This window comes from Pteronotus mesoamericanus, unplaced genomic scaffold (genome assembly GCF_021234165.1).
Source record: "Pteronotus mesoamericanus isolate MK-2021 breed Mesoamerican mustached bat unplaced genomic scaffold, CSHL_Meso_final contig_181, whole genome shotgun sequence".
Taxonomy (NCBI): Eukaryota; Metazoa; Chordata; class Mammalia; order Chiroptera; family Mormoopidae; genus Pteronotus; species Pteronotus mesoamericanus.
The window spans coordinates 2,445,903-2,468,989 of record NW_026555077.1 but is presented as its reverse complement, the minus strand read 5'-3'; the positions used below and the strand labels follow the sequence as shown (position 1 = coordinate 2,468,989).

Genomic DNA, 23,087 nt, shown 5'->3' with positions numbered 1-23,087 from the left:
GGGACCCATTTGGTATTTTTTTAGTATTTTTATTTATTCTCAGTGCCAAAATAGTGCTACACATTTTCAGTCAACAATGAATAACTACATTTTTAAAATGTTATAGAATTCTTCTAATATCTTACCTTATGTAATCAATAAGGCTCCTCTGTGAGGTGGGTAGACTGGGTCACCCCCTCTACCTTACTCCATCACCCACTCTTCCTGCCATCTCCACTTCATAGATAAGAATTCTGCAGTGCAAATTTATAGCCTGCTTTCTTTCCACTACTCTGCGTAGAAACCGTCAAGTCAGGGTCAGGAAGTGTCACTAAAATTTAAAATATAAAGTTACAAAATAATAAGGGAATAACGGCAGAGGGTACCAGTAAGTTTTGGGAAAAAAAGAAAGACAGAAAGAAATGGACCTAACCAGTGGGTGGGCTCTCCAGTCACATGAATACCAAATGGAGGAGCAGTCACATCTAGATGTTGATGTTCCATGTCCTTTCTCAGTATTTCCTTGTCCATTCTCAGTGGGTACACGCTCTTCCTGGGCTGGGTAATGTGGGTGTGATGCTGCAGCAGAATGGATCGTCACAGGAATGCCCCATTCAGGTTTCTTTAGTGAAAGCTTTCTGGTCACCACTAAAGAGTCCATATATCATAAAGACAATTGGATTTTAAAATCTAGAGCATCTAAGGTATAAATGACAGAATTACCTTTCTGATAAGTCTATTCTTTATAGACTTATTTAGTCAGATTTACTTTTAGAAGTGTATTGTGGTATAAACTATATTTCTAGACGGTTGTGAAAGGAATAGGTTAAAAGAAGAACTCACTAATTGTTTATTGGGGGCCTCCATTGCCATTGTCCTGGGATCTGGGGAAATGAAGACGAGTGTGACAAATTTCAGCTCTCATGGAGTACCCACACTTATAGGGCAGCAACCATCTAATCAGGGTTCTCAAAGTGTGATTTCTGGACCAAGAGAATAGCATCACCTGGCAACTTGAGAGAAAGGCAAATTCTGGAGTCCTAACTAATCAGAAACCCTGTGGTAAGGCCCAGCAATATATGTTTTAATAAGCTCTCCAGGTGATTCTGATGCTTACTAGCATTTGCTGGTGTAGACATATTTTAATATATTGCAATAAGTGCAACAATAGAAAATGTGTATGTAACAGAGAGGCAAAATTATTATATGAACTCTATTCTTGATAGAAGTAGAAGGATCCAGGGAAGCTCCTTTTGTAGGAAGTGACATTAGAAGTGCAGGACTAGCAGGTTTCTGAGTCACTCTGCAGAATGTGGTTTTTCAGATGGAGGATTTGGGAACTCTAGGGTGAGATCTTTTCAAAGAGCCTTATAGAGACTTGGAATAATTAAGACCTATATGATTGCAACCAGGGGTTCTTAATTTGTTGGTGGAACTTTTGGGCAGTTGGTGGAACAAAAAAGGGTCTCAAATTCATGTAAAATTGAGAATAGATTGGAGACAGAATAAGTCTGACTCATCTATGTGTGAATTAGGACTTTTCATGTCATAACTAAAAATACCCCTTTATTTAAAAAGCATTACTGAGTTTGCATTAGCCTTTTGTCATGTACTTTTTCAATAGATAACATAGTAAGGTAGAGGCATGGAATCTAGAGAGATGTCTAGATTCAAATACTAACTTTCCCACTTACTATATGATTTTGGGTAAATTGCTGAACTTCTCTAAGCATTAATTTATGCATCTAGAAACTAGTAATAGTCATATTCCCACCTTTTGTGGTTGTTGAGAAATATACCTAATATAATCAGGCATAATGTCTTGTAAGTGGTTGTTGAGAAATACACCTAACATAATCAGGCAAAATGTCTGGTAAGTCCTCATAAAACGATAGGTATTATTATTACAAATCAAAGAGTTTATAAATGCTTGGAGTATTTTTTTAATAAGTAAAAAAAAATAGAGTGGTTTTTTCATGATTAAAAAATTGCCTTCATGTTAAAAGGTGATCTAGACAATAATATTGTACTTATCTAATAGAAAAATGTGATTTAGGACATGTTAGTCCAAAGTCAGTTTCTTTCACTGATTTATTTCCTTTTTAATTCCAGAGACCTTTCAGTTTATTTCCAAAAGGCACCATGGTTTCCCCTTCAGTCTCACCTTTTTCCTGAATGGGATACAAGTGAACAGGTTAAGCTCCTGCTGTGAATATAAGCATCGAAAAGGTTCCAGACTTGGAGGCAAACGAGGCTACTTTGGGTTTGTGTGTGTGGAGAGATCATCTCCTTGCTACAAGTATGGAAACAAATGTCCTTTGGTAGAGGGCAAATTTTGCTATGTTTTATTCTTATGCTTTTACTGATACATTTCTTCGCAGGATTTGCTAAGAAATTAAAATATCTAAGCTAATGGTGGTTTAACTGTGTGTTGAACTTGAAATTATAGGATATAAATTAGACTTCAGATATATTGTATAATGGGGATAAAAGCAGATGGTGTTTCAAGTTATGTATCTCTTTCTGTCCCTTTCCTTATCATGCTTTAAGTTCTGTTTCTGGAGTGAAAGAACCAAGGGATTTTTGTTTTTGTTTTTGTTTTTTTCCCTCATCCTTCATAGGAACTGGTTTTGAGCTGAGCCCCAAAGCATGTGCAAGCATCTGGCTTATAAGGTTGGATAGTACAGGTAATACATTTTAGAGCTGTGACTGCATTGTGGTGTGGCCCCAATATTATTCTCATACCCCTAATTTTAATCTCAGGCATAGCAGAATGCATGGTAAAAGTCAGCTTTGATTGTCATTTATCAACTTTGATATTGAATATTCTTTTTGAATTTGGAAGCTTTCTTGCAAGCTTTCTTTAACTTTTTTTCTGAAAGTACTCATAAAGAATTGACTATTGCCAAGCTGGAACGCAGCAGTGAACCAACCAAAGTGCCTCCCCCAATGGAATCTGTTCTAATAGGGGAAGAGCAAATACCATCCCAATAAACCAATTAATATATATCAGATGGTAATGAGCATGAAGAACGCAAGACAGGGTAAGGAAGGTAGAGGTCACTAGTGGGGATGAAGTAAGAAATGGAGTAATGATAGAAAATGAGATCAGAGAGACAGGGGGCCCAGGTCATGTGGAGGAGTTGTAAGGTCATAGCAGCGACTTGACTTTTCCTCTGAAAATGACACAAAGCCTTGTGGTAAGTTTTGGGTAATGACCTATCATGATTTGACAGCAGCTCCTATGGCAAAAGTAAAGTAAGGAGATTGGGGGAAAGGTAGAAACTACTTTAATCCAGGGGAGAAAGAAAATGGTAGAAAGAGAACTGATTGGGTTCTAAGTGTATTTTGAAGATAGAGTTTATAGTATTTATTGATGGACCTGATACAGGTCATGGGATAAAGAGCAGAGTGAAAGATGATTGAAATGTTTTTGGCTTGAAGAACTGGAAAGATGTCTTCATTAATTGTACTATAATGGAGAGGACTGTGGAAAAAACAGGCTTGAAAGTGGAATGAAGAGATTTTGGTTTTGGGCAAATTAAGCTTAAGATAGCCATAGGTTCTGAAGAGGTCCAAGCTGGAAATATAAATTTGAGAATAGTTTGCATATAGATGACATTTAAATCATAAGATGGGATGAGATTGCTTAAGAATTTAATGCAGATAAAGAAGATGCCTGAGCCATGAGCTCCAGGTCACTCCAGCTCAAACACAAGGGAAATAAAGGGCAACCAGGAAACGGCCTAAGAAGGAGAGCCAGTGATTAGAAGGAGAATTTAGAGAGTGAGATCCGGGGAATGAACAAAACATATGAAAAGAAAGGTATGATCAACAAGGTTGAATGTGTAGATAAATTAAGTAAATGAAGAATGAGAATTGAACATGATTTGGGAATGTGTGGTTATTGTTGATCTTGGGGCAAGTTATAGTGGAGTGGTAGGCATGTGAGTTTCATTGGAGTGGGATTAAGACATCATTGGAAAAGAGCTAAGGCCAGAGAATATAGAAAACTATTGTTATAAGGACTGTGCTGTAAAGGATGGAAGTTGGGTGGCAGCCAGGAGGGAGAATGTTGGGGTCAAAGGGGGCATTTTATTTTTTAAGAGGGAAGTTAGTATAATATGGTTATATGCTGATAGATAAGACTGACACTCTACAGAAGAAAAAAAACTGATACTCTGGAGAAAAAAAAATTGATCAAACACATCATAGAAGGAGGAATTGCTGAAGCGAAGTGTTGAATTTAGAAAAAAAGGGCATGGATTTAGGACTAGGGGAGAATGGGATCCAGGCTCAAGTAGAGGTGTTAGCCTTAAAGGAGAAGAAACATTGTAGTAACAGGTGGAGAGATGGCATGCAGGATAGAGGGAGGTAAGCTGGTGGATGTGTTTGGACAAACTGGAAGGTCTCTACTGATTGTTTCTAATTCTTAGTCAAACAAGAATTTGCCCGTGAGGTTATGGTGGGAGGATGAGGGATTTGGAGGTGTGAGAGTCATCCAGTAAGCGGGAGAGTGAATGGCCTCAGGCAATATAATAGGATTGCCCGGGTGTACTTAGGATCCACCTGAAGTTGCTTTTCTGTTCCAGTTCAAATATCCTTCCTCCATATTTGTGGGCAAGTCTTTTAAAAATGTCTCTTTAACTCTCAGGAAAGCTAATGAGCTTATATACAATCATCCATGTGCAAACACATTGCATTCCTTGGGAGGTGCTATGTAAATCTGAGCTGTAGATGTTTGGTCCTAAACACCTTCCATGGAAGTTTAATAATCAATTTCAAAAACTGATAGATGTCTTCTACTCTCCAATTCAACACTTACTGGCTTCTGTGCACTTCTTTTTTTTTAAAAATTTTTTCATTATTAGCTTCAGTACTTTATTTCATATTTTTACATATGTATTTTATTAATTATGCTATTACAGTTGTGTATTTCTTTACATGATTTCACTTAGTCCCTTCCAGCTTCTTTGATCTTTTGAAATAACAATGGGAAAATAGTTGTGACGTTAAAGAGTAAATCCTATTACCCTCAACTAAAAGACACAGTTGTTATATGACATTGCTTTTCTTTTTACATTTAATTATTATTATTATTAAACCCTAAAAAAATTTTTTTAACCTCTTGACTCCCTTTACCCGTATTCAGTTTCTTGTTAGTTTCATTATCATTTCTGCAAACAAAATCTGAACATCCAAAGTAAAACAGTGTGGTGTCATTTGATGTCTCCCCACTGCAGACCAGGTGAAAATCTAGGCAGACTGGTTTGAAGGGGGCAGGGTTGGGAGGGTGAGTGCTGGCACCTTGCATGCGTGGCCAGCATGCTCGGCACGGCTCTGGCACCATGCTGCGGAGCGCCAGAGAAAGCTGAGAACTACCCCTAAGGAGACTGATGTCACTTACAATATTGGACAATCTTTGTTTTTTATCATCACATCCCTAATAATACTTTTTCTTGTTTTAAGCGCTGTCCATTAATTCTTCCATCTTGTTAAAAATGAAATTAATTTTAATTCATTTAAAAAGTAGTGGTTCCTGGAACTTTTATTATAAGATAAAACAGTAGGGAATTCCGGTACTAAAAATGATTAGGAATTATCTGCTTAAGGTTCTCATAAAACAAGAAAAGCTCAGCCGTGGTCACTTCCAAAGTGTGGAGGTTCATCCGTTGTATTTATCCAACAATCAAGGGAACTGTTTGAAGAGACATAGTAGTTCTTTTCAGTTACCAGAGTGAGACACAGGAAGGAGAATTGCCTTACCAAATAGAATGCAGGCAGCTTTAAGCTTAAGTAATCAACACCTCAAATTATACTCCGAAGTCAACTAGGTAGTCAGTGAGGGGAAGAGCACAGATGTTACTCACTTTGTTTGTCCAATTCCCTTAAGCAGATGGGCAATAAAAAGTCTGTGCATGCAGTGGGGAGGCATCAAAGCATCTACACATTCACGGCATAAACTTAAAGTAACAGCATATCAGAGGCTCCAAATCAATGGATTTGGTGTTGCCATGGATAAGGGAAGAACAGCTTGAACAGAAGGCAATGCAGGTAATCATATTCTGTGAAGATTCATGACACCTTTATTTTAAGGAAAGTGATGTGCTAAGTACACCATCATGGTAGTCAAGTATTTATCATGCTTAAAATGGGTGAAGTAAGTGCATTCTTATCTCATTTTTTTACAGCCTGATAGATACTTTCAGTACAGATCTTTTTAGTTTTATTTTACGGGAAGATATTCAAAAGATAAGCGACATAACTAAGTTCTCATATTTGCTTCTTGGCAGAATTAATTCCTATGCTATTTCTAGACTGGAGATGGCTGAAATTCAGTGAATCTTGAGTTTAAGGAATTGCCATTGGATCTGATTCACATCGAGGCAATTTTCAAATTCTACACATTATTTCTATTCTTCCTGGACTGACAAGTCTCAACTGCATTCTAATCTCTTTTTACCTCCTCACTCTATTTGATTCAGTTCCCTGATAGTCCTGTGACCTGTAGAGAAAGAGATATGTATTTCTAGAGAAGAAGGAGTCTGGAGACTGATATGTATCCAGGGCCTCTTTTCGAGGTCAAAAATTGTCTCCAGATCTTGGTGAAAACTTCTCCGGATTCTGTTAATTTGCCTGTGTTGCTAGTCATCTGAGAGGACTATACCTGTAACCTAACACTTTTTTGTATTTCAGTGTGAAGTCATGAGGTTAAACAGTCTTAAACTGGAATCCAGCTACATCACTGATCTGTAGGCTGAGCTTGAGCACATCATGGAACACTCTTAAGGCTCAGATTCCTTGCTGAAAATCAGTGATGATAGTTCTTAATTTATTGGCCTGTGGTGTAACAAATCTGGTAAAATAATGTATATATGGTACAAGGCAAGGAACTTGGCACAGAAGGAGTGTTCTCTAATCTTATTATAATTATCATTCTCTTAATGTAAATATTGTCATTATTGGAATTCTTATTTTGGTATTAACTTGAGAGATAAGATAAAAGCTATAGAAGAAATTATTTACATGACTTGCAACTGATTTAAATATTTTGAAAATATCTTAATAATTGCAGATTATCTGCTTGGTTCAGCAGATTTGACTTTGAATGACTCTGTGACCTCTACAGATTATTGCCATCTTGGAAGGGAAGGGGAAAGGCAAGGAACATACAGCAAGGACTCATGGACAAAACCAAAGGGGAAGAGCTGAGGGCGGGAATGGGGAAGGGGGCAACGGAAAGTGGTGGGGGGGAGGCAGAGACAAATGTATTTGAAAAAATAAATTAAATTTAAATTTAAAAAAAAAAGAACAAAGCTTATTGCCAATAAAAATCACCAGATTGTGGTACAGGTTTCAAAGGCATTTTTTTTATTGTTATTAAAATACTTGATATTGTTTATTTGATATTTTGATACAAATGGAATCACATGTTTTATACATTTTTGTACCTGTTTTTTTTTTTAATTGTTGTTCGGTTGCCGATATCCCCGTTTTCCCCCCATTACTCTCCTGTGCCCTGTCCAACCCTCACTCCCAAAGACAATCTGCACCCCATTGTCCTTGTCCATGGTTCTGTTGTACATGTTCCTTGACTTGACCCTTCCTTTTCTTTCCCCTGGTATCCCCCTCCTCTGTCCCCTCTGGTTACTGTCAGTTTGATCTTCATTTCCTTGTCTCTGTTTCTCTTTTTCTCATTGTTTGTTTTGTTGATTAGCTTTCACTTATAGGTGAGATCATATGGTATTTGTCCTTCACTGCCTAGCTTATTTCTCTTAACATAATACTCTCCAGTTCTATCCATGCTGTTGTGAAGGGCAAGAGCACGTTCTTTCTTTCTGCTATGTAGTGCTCCATTGTGTAAATGTACTACAGTTTTTTGATCCACTTATTTATTGATTGGCACTTAGGCTGTTTCCAGCACTTGTCTATTGTAAATAACACTGCTATGAACATTGAGGTCCACAGGTTCTTTTGAATTGTTTATTTGTTTGTTCTTTTGAATTGGTATTTCAGGATTCTTAGGGTATAATCCCAGCAGTGGAATTGCTGGGTCAAAAGGCAGTTCCAGTTTTTTGGTTTTTAAGGAAATTCCAAACTGTTTTCCACAGTGGCTGCAGCAGTCTGTGTTTTCACCAACAGTGTATTAGGGTTCCCTTTTCTCCACATCCTCACCAGCACTTGTTGTTTGTTGATTTGTTTATGATGGCCGTTCTGACTGATGTCAGGTGGTATCTCACTGTGGTTTTAATTTGCATCTCTCTGACGAATAGTGATGTTGAACCTTCTTTCATATGTCTGTGGGCTCTGTGTATGGCCTCCTTGGAGAAGTGTCTGTTCAGGTCCTTTGCCCATTTTTTAATTGGATTGTTTGTCTTCCTGGTATTGAGTTGTATGAGTTCTTCATATATTTTAAAGGTCAAACCCTTGTCTGAGGTGTCATTAGCAAATATGTTTTCCCATATGGTTGGTTCCCTTTTTATTTTGCTAATATTTAGCTGGACAGAAGCTTTATAATTGGATGTAGTCCCATTTGTTTATTCTTTATATCCATTGGTCTAGGGGAAATATTGATGAAAATATTGCTGCATAGGATATCTGAGATTTTCCTGCCTACGCTCTCCTCTAGGTCTTTAATGGTGTCATGATTTATATTTAAGTCCTTCGTCCATCTTGAGTTTCTTTTGGTGTATGGTGTAAGTTGGTGGTCTGGTTTCATTTTTTTTTAACATGTATCTGTCCAGATCTCCCAACACTATTTCTTGAAGATGATATTTTTACTGTTTTATACTATTGCCCCCATTGTCAAATATTAGTTGCCCATAGAGGCATGGGTTTATTTCTGGGCTCTCTATTCTGTTCCATTGATCTATGTGTCTATTCTTATGCCAGTACCAGTCTGTTTTGATTATAGTGGCCTTGTAGCATAGTTTGTTATCAGGTATTGTGATCCCTCCTACTTTGTTCTTTCTCAAAATTGCTGAGGCTATTCAGGGTCATTTATGGTTCCATAAAAATTTTTAAAATATTTGTTCTATATCTGTGAAATATGCTATTGGTATTTTAAAAGGGATTGCATTGATTCTATACATTACTTGGGTAGTATGAACATTTAAATGGTGTTCATTCTTCCAATCCATGAACACAATATATGCTTCCTTTGACTTCTGAATATTGCCGTAGTTCGTTAAAGGCTTGTTAATTTTGTGTATCTTTTCAAAGAACCAGCTCCTGGATTTATTGACCTTTGAATTGTTCTTTTAGTCTCTATATCATTTAATTCTGCTCTGATCTTGATTATTTCCTTCCTTCTACTCATTCTTGTCTTTGTTTGTTGTTGTTCCTCTAGTTCTTGTAGTTTTAGGGTTAGGTTGTTTATTTGAATTTTTTCTATCTTTTTTAGGAAGGCCTGTATTGCTATGAACCTCCCTCTCAGGACTGTCTCTGCTGTGTCCCATAGGTTTTGGGCTGTTGTGTGTTCATTTTCATTTGCTTCCAGAAGCTTTTTGATTTCTTATTTGATCTTGTTGTTAACCCATTCATTGTTTAATAACATGTTTTTCAGACTCCATGATTTTGACTTTCTTAAAGCTTTTTCTCTTAGGTTGGTTTATAGTTTTAAGCCATTGAGATCTGAGAAGATGCTTGATTTCAATTTTCTTGAGTTTGTTGAGGCTTGTTTTGTGTCTTATCATGTGGTCTATCTTTGAGAATGTCCCCATGTGCATTTGAAAAGCATGTATATTTTGTTTCTTTGGGATGAAAGGTTTTGTATGTATCAGTTAAGTCCATTTGACCGAGGGTGTCATTCAATGCCACAATATCCTTGTTGATTCTTTGGAAGACCTGTCCATTGTTGACAGTGGAGTGTTAAAATCCCCTACTATAAGTGTGTTGCTGTCTATATCTTTCTTGAAGTCCTCCAAGGTTTTCCTTATATATTTGGGTGGTCCTATGTTGGGTGCATATATGTTTATGTTTTCTTGATGAATTCTTTCCTTCAGTATTATGAAGTGACCTTCTCTGCCTCTTTTTATGGCTTCAAAGGCCATTCTAAAAGCAATAATGACAATTCTTTTAAAATAAGCATGAAGTTTCCTGAGGTGTTTATTTAAAGGGCACAACAATATGTGATTGTATATTTTTCTTAAAAAATCAATCATATTTATTTAAAGTCAGCCTTGTATATAACTCTTTTGTTGTTGTGTTGTTGGAATAATAAATTATCAAAGACTGAATGGCATCTTTCTTCCTATTATTTTTATCTTAATTTCCTTGTGTTCGTAAACCTGAATGTTCTTTTATCACATAATTCTCATGTAAGGGCTTGAATGATATATATATATTGAACTCTGTTATAAGGCCAAAAATATACTTTAAGACATTAATTTTAATTTGGGACTGAAGTTCTTATTGTTGTTTTCTTGTTTATTAATGTATGTAAAATTATTAAGAATTTGTTATGCTCATTAGTATTAGTAAAAAGTTTACTTTTACTTAATGATATATACTTTAATAAAATATTTCTAATAACATTTCTTACAAGAATAAAAAGAGATAAGTGATTGGAAAAACTTTGCAGTTCCACTGTTTTATATATAAATGTTAATAACACTGTGTCTTAATATTTTTCATAGGTGCATTATTGCAATGGGCCTTGACAAAAAACCAATTTCACCAAAACCTAAGAAACAAGTAAGTGTTGAGAAAAGAGAGGAACTGAAGAAGGGCGAGGGGAAACTGAGGAAGAACAGAGCATACCTGATGACAAGAAGAAAGGAGATGGAGGGGAGCAAAAGCTCTGCTTCAGTCTTTTTTTCAGCTGAAGAAGAAAAAACAGGGGTTGAAGAAGTGCGAACTGCCATTGAGGAAATGGAACATAAAGGAAAACATGTTTGGGAAGATGACCAGGAGAACATATACAAATATGGTAAGGTAACTAATGACACAGTGTTCTTTTGTTGTTACTGTTATTGTTCTTTTGCTTAAGTCTTTAAAATGTAATTATCAAAATTTGCAAAACTATGCATTGTATGTCTCTCTTCAGTTATGGTGTTTAGGTAATTCTGTTACATACAGCCCTGACCACCTTCCTTCACTGTTGTGCATGAAACCCTGTGTAACCTGCCTTAGAGGCCTGTGTTGCCAACCTCTAGTGGGGCTGAAGGTGCCTGTGAAGGAGAGGAAGGGAAGGGGAGTTTATGTCTGTGTGTGTGAGCAGAGGCTTTGATCACTTCTGCAGAGAGATACCATTCTGACCAAATAAAATTTTGCCTGGGGTTTTTTTTGTATTTATATGTACTTGCTTTGGTGATATTGATGTTTTGGCATTAGGTAGGCAAATCTATATGATTATATTGTGGTAGAATATTCCATAACTAGAAGCAGTTGACATACAGTTAGAGTCCTAGAGTCCACCTGTCAACCTTTTTGTTTTCTTATTCTCCTCCCCTCTCCTCCTCTCCTTTTCCTATTCCCTCCTTTCTACCCATTACTCCTCCTCCTCCTTCTTCTCCTCCTTCTCTTCTCCCTCCTCCTCCTCCTTCTTCTTTCTTCTTACCCTCTCCCTTTTTCTCTCCACACTCATATTCATAAATATAGTAGTAATAACAACAATAATAGAAGGGCCAATAAGTGAGTACTGAGCCAGGTACTCTCCACACACTATGTCATTTTATTCTTACCATTTCATGTGTTAGATATTATTACCACCTCCATTTTACAAGTTGGGAAACTGTGGCTCAGACACAGAGAGAAAGTAGCAGAACTAGAATTCAAACTATAGGAGAGGAAAAACTGTTTTCCCTCTACCCTTCTTTGGTTCATTGTCTGGGTCCTTATAAATAAAGTTGACAAAAGAGGTTAACAAGGGAAAAACAAGCAGAAGTTTATTAGCATGCACATCATACATACATGTGGGAGCACTCAGAACTGAGTAATTCAAAGAAGTGGCTAGAACTCAGGTTTATATGGCAGGTTAACAAAAGAACAATATATTTTTAGTGAAGTGACAAAACAAAGCGAAGGGACTTTGAGCTTCTAGGGGAAGCAAATTGTGGGAAGCAAATCTGAGGTCTGTCCAGAAGATATCTAGCCATGCAATATAAAAAATAGAGACATTTATCGAAGAAGATATAAGATACAAGAACCATTGTACATAGGACAATGATGCCTCAGCCCCCTTCAAAGCAGGCACCTTGGGACTTCACACAGCTCTTCTAGTCACCAACAATTGCCCTGTCATCTTTTCCTGAATCTCATTGAGGGTCTGAAATCTCTTCCTTTTCAAAGGTGATTTTAGTTTTGGAAAAAGCCAGAAGTTGAAGGGTGCCAAATCTGGGCTGTTGTGGGGCTGAGTCACCTGGGTGATTTGATGTTTCACCAAAAAAGTCTGCACGAGACATGATCCATGAGTGGCCATGTTGTTGTGATGCAGCTGCCAATCTCCAGTTGTTCATAGCTGCAGCCTTCGCCTTCTCAATCATTGGAGTAGTTTCTGCAGAGGAATGTTTAATCTTAATCCAAAATTTGAGGCAGATTCATTGCGCTACTTGCTAGTAGTTTTTAATGCAATGGCCACACAGTACACATCCTCACTCAACAACATCTACTGCCCCCACAGACTTGTATAGTGAAGTTGCCATTGTTCACACATGTGCATTCCAGTCTCCTCTCCTTGACTGCCACCTTACATCCATGTCAGGTAAACTATTTTCATTGTTAACAATGGCTGGACTTTTTCCAGACAGATCTTATACTGGAAACTAAGTTCCAGTATTATTGAGGTTTGTTATGTTGATTCCTCTGGTGTATATATGGAATAATAAATGCCTGGAGTTGTCTCCTATGGTTAACTTTAGTACTTCCTGCAAGAGAAGCAAGAGAGATACCTTCACAAATTTATGTTCTGCTTTTAAGCAAATAGGGGGATGGCAGAGAGCTTTTCCTGTATCTACTACTTCTCAGTAACCTTCAGCTCAAGATAATACCTCTGCTGAAGTTGTGTATTTTGGGGTTGCATACTTGGCTAATCTTGAATACCCAGGCTTGTCTAATTCAAACCCCAGACTTGCAAACATTGTCCAACCTCCTAGTCTGCATAAGCTATTCTTGAGGTTACCTGGTTGTGGGTGTTACATTGAAAGAATCAGAAATGGAGCTGCCTGTGCCCCTCGTACACCTGGAAGACAAAGCCCAGATTAAAGGAGTGATAGCCATGGGCTGGGGTGACCTGTGAAAGAGCTGTCATCAGGAAAAGGAACATCTTTCTTATTTTCTTCCTCACCTCAACCTGTTGCTGCACAAGGGCTTCAGTAGTCCAAGGGAGTAATCACAGAGCTGGTGGAGCATTGGATTCTATGTCTGTTTATTGTGGGAAAAAATGTGACTTCAAAACGATTTCGCTTATAACTCTTTGACCCAGTTACCTCTCTCTCTCTCTCTGTGATCCTTTCTAGTCATTTTTTACCACCTTATACTGAGAATTTAGAAATATCTATAGCAACAGCAATAACAGGGAGATTAACAAATGGAATGCTTTCTCATTTGTTTTCACTTTCAAGACATGTAAGTTTATTAAAACCAGGTCCAGTAAAGGCTTTTCACTTTCTTCATTTGTTTTCTCTTAAGCCAACATGGCCAGTGTTATAAGTAGCATACTTTAGCCCTGTAATACAGCTTTTCCCAGATCTTTCTTCTGCGTTGGCTAGTTAATGGATTTTAATTGCTCATTTACATTAAAAAGAAAAGAAAAGAAAAGAAAAGAAAAGAAGAGGCAGCAGTGGGTAGGCTTCAGCTCAGTGCAGAACAGTTGCTGATGGGAGGGGCAGCAAGAAGCCGGAGTGGAGGTCAGTGTGGGTAGGTTGCAGCTGGATTGATGTTGACCTCGTGTTGACTCGCCTCCTCATTAGTGAGAATGGTCAACAGCAAACTAATTACATTCTCAGAGAGAAGGAAGGTGAGATGGGAGAGAAAAGGAAATCATGAAAAGGAATCCAGAAAGCATGCCACGAATTCATTCATATTGAAAACACACCAGTAGATGACACATGCAAAGGAGGCATGCCTTGAGCTATAAGGCTCATAGAGTGCTCTGTGGTTAATAGAAGACTAATATTTAGATGTGATGATCATGGTGTGTAAAATAAAACCAGGGTAGCATTATATTTCATACTTTGGGGAAAAATACAGAAGCTCCTGCAAAATAGGATGCAGGAATTATTCTTGTGGTTTACTATGTGGTCCTTCAATTTTATGCTCTGCTTCAATAACACAACTGTTACTGTGTTCTAATTGTGGACACTGTGCATCTCTGATTTTAATCAGGTGCTCCCATTAAAGTATATATAGCATATATATAGCACATACTTACTGTGTATAATTTCTCTTTTCCTATGACCAGCTCTCTCCACCCCACAATCATATTCACTATTACCACTAATGCGTAATACTGATTAGGCACTTACTGGTTATGGCACTGTACTGAGCATGTTCCAGGGTTTATTGCTTTTAATACCACAGCTTTGTGAGGCAGATTACCTAAGTCATGTACCTAGTGAATGTTTAAAGTAGGACTTGGACTCATGATTGCCTGACCCCAAAATCCTCATGTTTCCCCACTGATGGCATTAATGCTATCTAATATTATTATAGATGGAATTATAACAATTTACTCATTTTCTGTCTAGCCCCCTCCTTATCCTGCAACCAGGAGCAAATATCTGTAATGTGATATTTGTGTATATTTCTCCCTGTGTGTGTATTTTATGAGTAGCCTAAACTCCCACTTTCATGAAGTTTTCTACAGTATCCAAATGACTTTCTGTTCTCCTCCACTGCCCTCATTTGACAGTATTTCACATAGTTAATGGAGTCCTATATAAAAATCCATTGCAATCGAGCCCAGTAATGTTGAAACAAACATTACTGGGGACCATGTACGCAAATTCTATGAGTACTGTATCTCTCTGTAAATACATCTTATTTTCTCAACAAAAGGTGAAGATTCTTTGATAGCAAGAATCGTGTTACTGGAACACCTTTTGCCTTCCAATTTTGTCTTCTTCCATTTAAAAGCTTATTGATTAATAACTAACTGGGCCAAGTGGAGCATTATCATATTAGTTGACCTGAAAATTTAAATAAAAATATTTGTTTATATTATATTTCCTGTTTCTTTCATGCAATATAAACTAAATTCTTCATTTTCTTGCTTACTTTATAGTTCTGTTTTAGAGATACCATTTTGCATTTATTGTTCTTCATATTAAATCTCTTTCATGAAAACAATCTTGTGATAGATCTTGAATATTTACCCAAAAGGCCCCCACCACTGGAAAAGAAACCACAATATTTAATAATTAAAACATACAAAAATAAGGAAACCTGTACTTTCCCTGTAATTTTCATTTTAAAGATAATTGTTTATTTGCTTAATTGGTTCTGCATGAAATACTTTTGCTCTCAATCCTTGGCGTGCTGTCACTTCGAGACTGTTAGTTTTTGGTGAAAGGAAAAGGGTAACAATTAAATATGAAAGGTGAAAATTTATAACCACAAGGGACAGCTGGAGTTGATATCATGTGACAATTTTCTTTTTCTGCTACAGATTTGTTGCACCTCTATAGGGAATGAAGCAAATTACTCGCTGTACTAATTTTACCCTGAAATATAAGTATTTCATTGATTGTAAGAATGAATAATGCATATGATTGCAGTCCTGGCCTCGGTATAGACTCTTCATAATGCTTTTTCTTGATGTCCATTTAGTTCACAATGAATGTGCTTTATACAGTGTTACTTCTCAGGGCCTTTGGCCTTGATTAATTAAATTTTTCCACTTCACTATTCATTAATTTGATATCCAAATATTTTGAACATTTTTCATATGAAATATGACCTCACCGGATCTCCAAATTAACTTTCATTATTATGATCCTGTTCTCTTCATTTTTAATTTATTTCTAACTTATTGTTTTCTATCAAGATCTTCTCTTGTCCGTTTTGGTTGTTGTTAGATGATGATGTCCTTTTGTAAATGAACTCCATTAAGCATGTCATTTGGAGCTTCATTGCTTTTGTGCTCTTTTGTGCTCTTGTACATATAACTGATTTCAATCTTTGATCATTCGCTGGTAGTTTTCCACTTTCACTAATTATGTAAAAAAGAAGTGAAGAAAGACCTAGGAAAAAACAGGATAATGGAGTCAAAGTTCTCATTAAAGTGAAATGGGTTAAGTATAGGGATTCTGTTTTCATTGTTATAGAGATTTTTCTTTTCTCAGAGTATGAAGAAGATTTTGAAGTAGAGGAGGAGAAACAAGATGAGAAAGCTAATAAAGAAGAACAGGCTGATGATCAAGTGAATAGAATGTCAAAGTCACCCCCAGATGATGAAAAAGATAATTTAGACCCTGAAAAGAAGAGTGAAACTGCGTCGTGGAAGACACCAGATGCTGAGGACAATGTAAAAGATGAGGGTGATGAATGCTCTGATAGTGAATTGGAAGAGGATAAACAAGGCAAGTTGTCTAGCTTATCATATGACATAGGCTGTTAACAAGTGTGTATACTACTTTTCTTTTCCTTATATTTAATGAGATAATCTTTTAAGGGAATATTTAGAGCATGGTTTTATAACCAGAGGATGCTGATCAATCAGTCTTCTGTAGATACCAAGTTATAGAGTCACTCTTTAATCCTTCCTCTTTCCTTAGTTTGCTAATATTTTTCAGCAGGATGTCAGGTAAAACTTGTAGTGACACATCTTCTGTTTACTTAGAAACTTACTATTATTTTTTAATCCTAAAGTGTCCTTCCTTACACAACACGTATGTATGAACCCACACACTCACTTGCACACACACACCGTTCTGTGGCTTTGGAAAAATGAAAAGTACCTTGTATTCAACTAAAGGATAAGTTGAAGATTCCTGTCTTAAGTTCATGCTTTTTCTCAGCTTACCTTGAACACAAGATTCTGGCATATTAGTTTCACGAAAGTGTTACCGCTCTTGGCAAAGGTGGCCTCCGCGCAATCTTCAAGCCTAAAACAAATCTGAATGGTCACAGGGAAAAACACAGGTCTTTTCAGATAGAGAAAGAAACCCTCATCATTTGAGATATATCTCAAATTTTTAAGACCTTTTAAAAGACTTTAATTCACTGAAATAATGTCTAATCAAAGAAGGAATCCATTTACTTTAAACTAGATAGTGAGGTCATATTATGACGTTTTGATTTACTCTTCATTTCCCCATTCTTTTCCCCTCTTAAATTTTTTTCTATATAAGATCTCAAAAATTTGAATTTAAGGACTATATTAGGATAATTTAAGAGTAAATTAAGTAATCAAGTAATTACCCAAACAAATATTTATAGTTCCGCTCTCTTTAGGAAAGAATTTAAGCAAAACCCATGCTAAAATTTCCTGCACACATATACAGGCAATAAAATAAAAAACAGGATTTAGAGTTAAAAAGAAGATAATTTTACTAAGATTCATAGATAACATCATGACTATGCTTGAACTGAACATTCAATCCTAAACTTTCTGACAAAGAGTGAAGCACAATGTGAACATTTAGAATGCTATCCATCAGTAAACTTGAAAACAACATTTTCTCTAATTTTTATTAGAGTTGAAAGAACCAGTCAAGATTAATAGTCAAGCATTGAAATACTTTTTGTGAAGTCTTAAAATAGGCTTTTTCTAGAAATTCTGTTAATAATTACATTTTGTGTTTCTAGGTGTACCTATTATATAAGTTCTTTTCTCAATTTGAATGTGAATATTGGATTTAAGTTTATAGAAATTCAGAAATTCTATGGAAAAATGAGATCATCTGACTCAAGTTTTAAAGATAATATACAAGTGACTTGAACTTGGAAAAGAGTGAGGAGTGTGTTTTCATATAAACATAACTGGCTCAAAATACAAAGGACTCAATTTTTAATTTCTTCAGTAATGTTGGTTTCATAAAGATTCAGTACATTCATTTACTATATGGTCATCTAGGATTATTTTTGTGCTACATAATCACCTGCTTTCTTGAGATCAAATGGATTTTTTTCCGAGATAAAATGATTTTTTTTTTCATTCAAACAGAGCACATAGGTAGTACTTGGATATTCCTTGGAGGAAAAACTTTAAACATTTAAATAATTATTGAGTAACAAACAATAATATGTAAGCTTTAACACTGAATACTGTTTGCATATAAATGATTAGAACCTTGCATTTGGAAAACCATTCTATAGGTATTGTTTATTAAGATTGTATTTTATCCTAATAAAACTTAATAAAGCTAAACACTGTGCTAAATATTTTACATGAATTATCTGATTTACCTCAAACAACCTAGAAGAGCAGGCACTCTTTTTTTTTTATCTCTGTTTTACAAATAAATAAACTTGAAAGTGGTGACATTAAAACACTCACACAGCCAATGAATGGTAGAGCTAAGACACAAACATTACCCAGCTTCAGAGCCTGAATTTTGAAAAAACAATGTAACGTTTTTTCCAAATCAGAAAATCTCTGCTTATCTAAAATTAAAGCAAATCCCCCCAATAAAAGGATTATGCTTCCTTAAGAATAAACATTTTAGAAGCATTTATCTTGAGCTCTTTGTTATCCTGTTCTTTAGCTTCTGTATTTATTTTGTGCTTGTTTTTTAACATAGGAGATATAAATGAACCGTTCTCTAACTTTACCTAAGTTTATCTTTCTCCTCCCTGGATGGACTTCCAAGTCTACTCCCAGGCCTTTGTTCAGCTCTAGCCCATCCTGCTCCACTCTTCTTCTTCCTCTTCTACTTTGGTAGCCTTCACTGAGGCCTTTCTCTTATGAAACTCCATCATTCAGTGGTTCATTTTTCATTTATTGTTTCATGTGTGCTAAATTTTGCTCCTCAAGTTGATTATACAAGTTAATAACACAAGTTGATTACTCTATGAAAACTAGGCTTGTGTGTTATCTTTGTTTATCCTCCAATCATTTATATGCAAAACAGAAGTGGTTACTGAAGGAAATTTTGTAAATATTAAGCAATTACTTGATTTTTTTAATATCAAGAATACTGAGGTACTTTTTTTAGTACTATAACATCTAGTTACATTTATGTTATATGATTATTATTGTAATTTTATTGAAATAATTTTTGCTGCATTATATAGGTATAGAATATAGAGTATTTTAAATAGATATGTAATGAAAGCTATTAGGACATGTAAAATCTAGTCCATAAGTGTTGACAAATTTAAGAGCCAATAATTAAATTGGTTAACGATTTTATTTTGTTGTTTCAATAATGATGTTATTAAGACATCTTTTTAGCACTCCTTTGCACCTTTGGTATTTGCCTTAAAACTTTGACATTATTCTGAAATAAAATATCATTGTTTTTACTTTTCCTTTTCTCCACCCCAGACTCATTTATTTTTCCATCCATTTATGTTGATAACCTGACTTTATGAAACATGCATTTTAGTGTGTAAAATATCAGGATTATATATTTAATCTAGCAAACAAGTAGCATGTATTAAAAACAATAACGGAATTATAGATTCCTTGGAACACTCTGTTGAAAACCTAGACCTAATTTCATCTTTAAAAGCATAAGAGGCGTATTGTGCCCACTGAAACCCAGACACCAGTACATCCCTTTTATTGACATGATTAAGAATCTTGCTCTTAGTATTTGGATGTATTTCATTTGAACCTGCCCGCACCTATTCCCAGAGGGCAAACAATTGCCCAGACTGTCACTCTTGTGACAAGTTGGCCCCATTTAAACTGCCAGCTAACAATTGTGCTGCCTGCCTTGATGAATACACTGTGCTGAAGAGCCCGTGAGTGATAGAGTGCGAGGGACCGAGAGCTGACTCAGAAAAGACCCTGGTTTAGGAATGATGTGTGAGACTTCCCATCATTTAAGAAGAAGGACAGCTTCCCTTTCTCTGCATTTGTGTTAGCAACACCAGCTGCTAATTCGCCAGTTGAAAATACATTGTCGTAGGTGAATGTTATGAGGTTGAGGGGATAGTGTCATGTCACTAAGAATATACTTTCATTCTTTTATGGACAGTTTGGATGATAGTGCCTGTGAGTAAGAGGGAAAGACTAAGTAGCTCCTTATAAGAAAGAGGTGAGAGGGGATAGGGAATGGGGAGACAAAATTTGTTCCTAGAATACAAAGAAAAGAACTTAAAAATTAAAGCAAATATTTTTCTAGTGAAAAAGATAACATTTCCCTTGTGCTGCTCTTTTTCCAGCTTGTTGAAGCATTACACTGAATAGAAATGTAAATCCCAGAGTCACAAAAATAGTCTGTGTACTTGACTCTGTGTTCTTGGCTTATGGGCTTGAAGAGATGCACATGAGAGAAGGCTGCTCCTTCTGTGTGAAATTATACATGCTATGAAACCACACTCTGAACGTCAGTGTGACTTGTCTCCTCCTAGGGCCAGAAGAGATTAAGGGAAGATTATAAGAGGTTTTCTGGCCAAAGTCTATATGTGTGATTTTTGCATGATTAATCGAACTTTAATTTTTGTTAATGGCAAGAATTTCTTAATCTATGCCTACTTTCCAATCGTTGAAGTAGGAAGTCATGGCAAATATTCAAATGCAGAAGCATATTTTAGTTCACATGATACACTTTTCCATGAGATATTTCTTTATAATTTCGAGTCTGCTTTGTACATCCCAAAGGCACTGCCAAGGAACACAATAGAATCTTGTGAAATGCAAGACTGATTGACTAGATTAACAAATAAATGTACAAAGACTTAGGCAGTAGCACAGTGTGACACGTGATTTGATTATATTCTCGGTATTTTAAGTGATTGTTTTAATGTTTACAAAGAGCAATTAAAAGTAAATATGAAGGAACTTTTAAACTTTTTCTTTCCTTCCTGCTATATCTACAATTACCTATAGATATTTATTCTTACAAGGTAATGTATATATTTGTCTCATTGATGAAATGAGTAATGAATGATTAATATGAGGACATATGCTCTCCTGTAATACAAATAACTAGTTAATATTCATAGATGGAATTTCATGATTTCTATTTGTATATTCATTAAGCATACATTCATTGGACAATATTGAGTGCAAAGCACTTGTCTAATTAGGTATTATTGTACATGAAAATACTGACTGAACCACAGTATCTATATAAAATGTAAACAGATTTTTATGGACATGAATATAATCAAGATAGAGATATTAATATAAGTAATAGGGTAAATATAAATTGGTGTATCATAGTTGATTTGAAGAAAATAGGAGCAGCCTTTGTGCAGATTTTGCTATGAACCATTGGACTAAAGAATGGGAAAGAGAGACATAATTCATATCAGAGTTCAGAAGAGTATTGAGTCCACTGAGTAGGGATACATGGAATGTCACTGAGGTGATCTAAATGTTTAACTTAATTTAGGTATTTGAGTTTGTGCACTTAAATCAAGGTGCCTGTATGGGCTTCAAGCAAGTAATGAAAAACAAAGTAGTTAAAATTAGGATACTGATGGAGGAAATGTCAAATTTATACTGTAACTGTGGTAAATTTAAACTGTGGTAAAACCATGGTCTATGCTAGGAGGTGAAGAAATAATTGATAACTAAAGTCAGGGCATGTAATTGGTTCAAAAAAGACAATATGACTTCTGAATTTAATAAGAATATATTAACAGCTTCTGAGAGAGCTATCGTCAGTCACTGTTAGAGTGAACAAACACTTTAATGAACATGTGCAATTGATCTATTGTTTTCATGCAAAAGGAACAATGTCCATCTGGACTGTAGAAGCAGAGACCTGGCCTGCCTTTTCCTCCATTGTGTCTTCAATACCTAGATCATTGCTTGACACATGGGAAGTGCTCAACATGCATTTAGTGAGTGAATCTATGTAAATGACTGGGAAAGTGAAGCACAACTCAGAGCCTCAGTTATGAAAAGGGAAAGAAGAGTTTATCCTGAATGTGCTGAGTAGGAGTGGTAATGACTGTGGATGTGTTTGTGGTTGGTGCCTTTGGTCAGGTATACGAGGTCTGTCCAGAAGGTACCCAGCTATATACTATAAAAAATAGAGACATTTATTGAAGAGGATACAAGATACAAGAAACATTGTACATGGAACAATGATGTTTCAGTCACCTTCAAAGTAGGCACCCTGGGACCTCACACAGTTCTCCCAACTGCCATCAGCTACCCCATCGTATTTTCCTGAATCTCACTGATGGTTTGAAATCTCTTCCCTTTCAAAGGTGATTTTAGTTTTTGGAAAAGCCAGAAGTCACAAGGCATCAAATTTGGGCTGTAGCATGGCTGAGTCACCTGTGTGAGTTGATGGTTTATTAAAGAACCCTGCATGAAATGTGATGCATGAGCAGGCATGTTGTCGTGATGAAGCTGCCAATCACCAGTTGCCCATAGCTGTGGCCTTCTGAATCATCTGAATAGTTTCTGTGGAGGAATGTTCAAGCTTAATGCAAAATTGGATGCAGATTTTTTGCTCTACTTGATCAGTTTTCTTGAATGCGACAGCCACACAGTATTGCTGCTCACTCAACAGCATCTATGGCCCCCACTGATTAGTACAGTAAAATCATCATTATTCATACATGCACATTCCAGTCCACTATTCTTGGCTGCCAGGTTGTATTGATGTTATGCAAACTGTTCTTGTTATATTAACAATGGCTGGAATTTTTCTGGACAGACTTCATCATATAACAAATTGGACAGACAAGAAAGTATCAACAGTGGAGATTACTATTGTGTGTGTATGTGAGTGTTGTATGTTTATAATTTTTGTGATTACCCACACTGTATTAAGTTATAAGTAACTGAATGACATATATCTTCATACACATAGTATCATGGTCAGTATCAGAAGTAATAATGGTTTTGAAAGCTATATTTTGCTTTATATTCATATCCTGAGTGTCTTCAATAGACTCTCTCTCTGGATTATAGAGTAATGAAAAAATTAAGAATGGCCACCAGAGATATAAAAGGGAGGACAGATCATGAATACCAAGTTCTGATGTTTTGAAGAGAACTATTCTTCATTTGTCATCTTTGGGTGGTAATAGTG

At 36.0% G+C, this 23,087-nt stretch overlaps 1 protein-coding gene across 1 annotated transcript in view; it reads left to right on the top strand.

The window, feature by feature from the left end:
- ERICH3 (glutamate rich 3) overlaps window positions 1-23,087 on the top strand; it is a 107,720-nt gene that overhangs the window by 65,120 nt on the left and 19,513 nt on the right. The window contains exons 9-11 of the mRNA XM_054566854.1: window positions 2,092-2,278; window positions 10,617-10,909; window positions 16,263-16,499. Of these exons, the coding sequence (XP_054422829.1) occupies window positions 2,092-2,278; window positions 10,617-10,909; window positions 16,263-16,499 (717 nt within the window). The remainder of the gene's footprint in view (window positions 1-2,091; window positions 2,279-10,616; window positions 10,910-16,262; window positions 16,500-23,087) is intronic.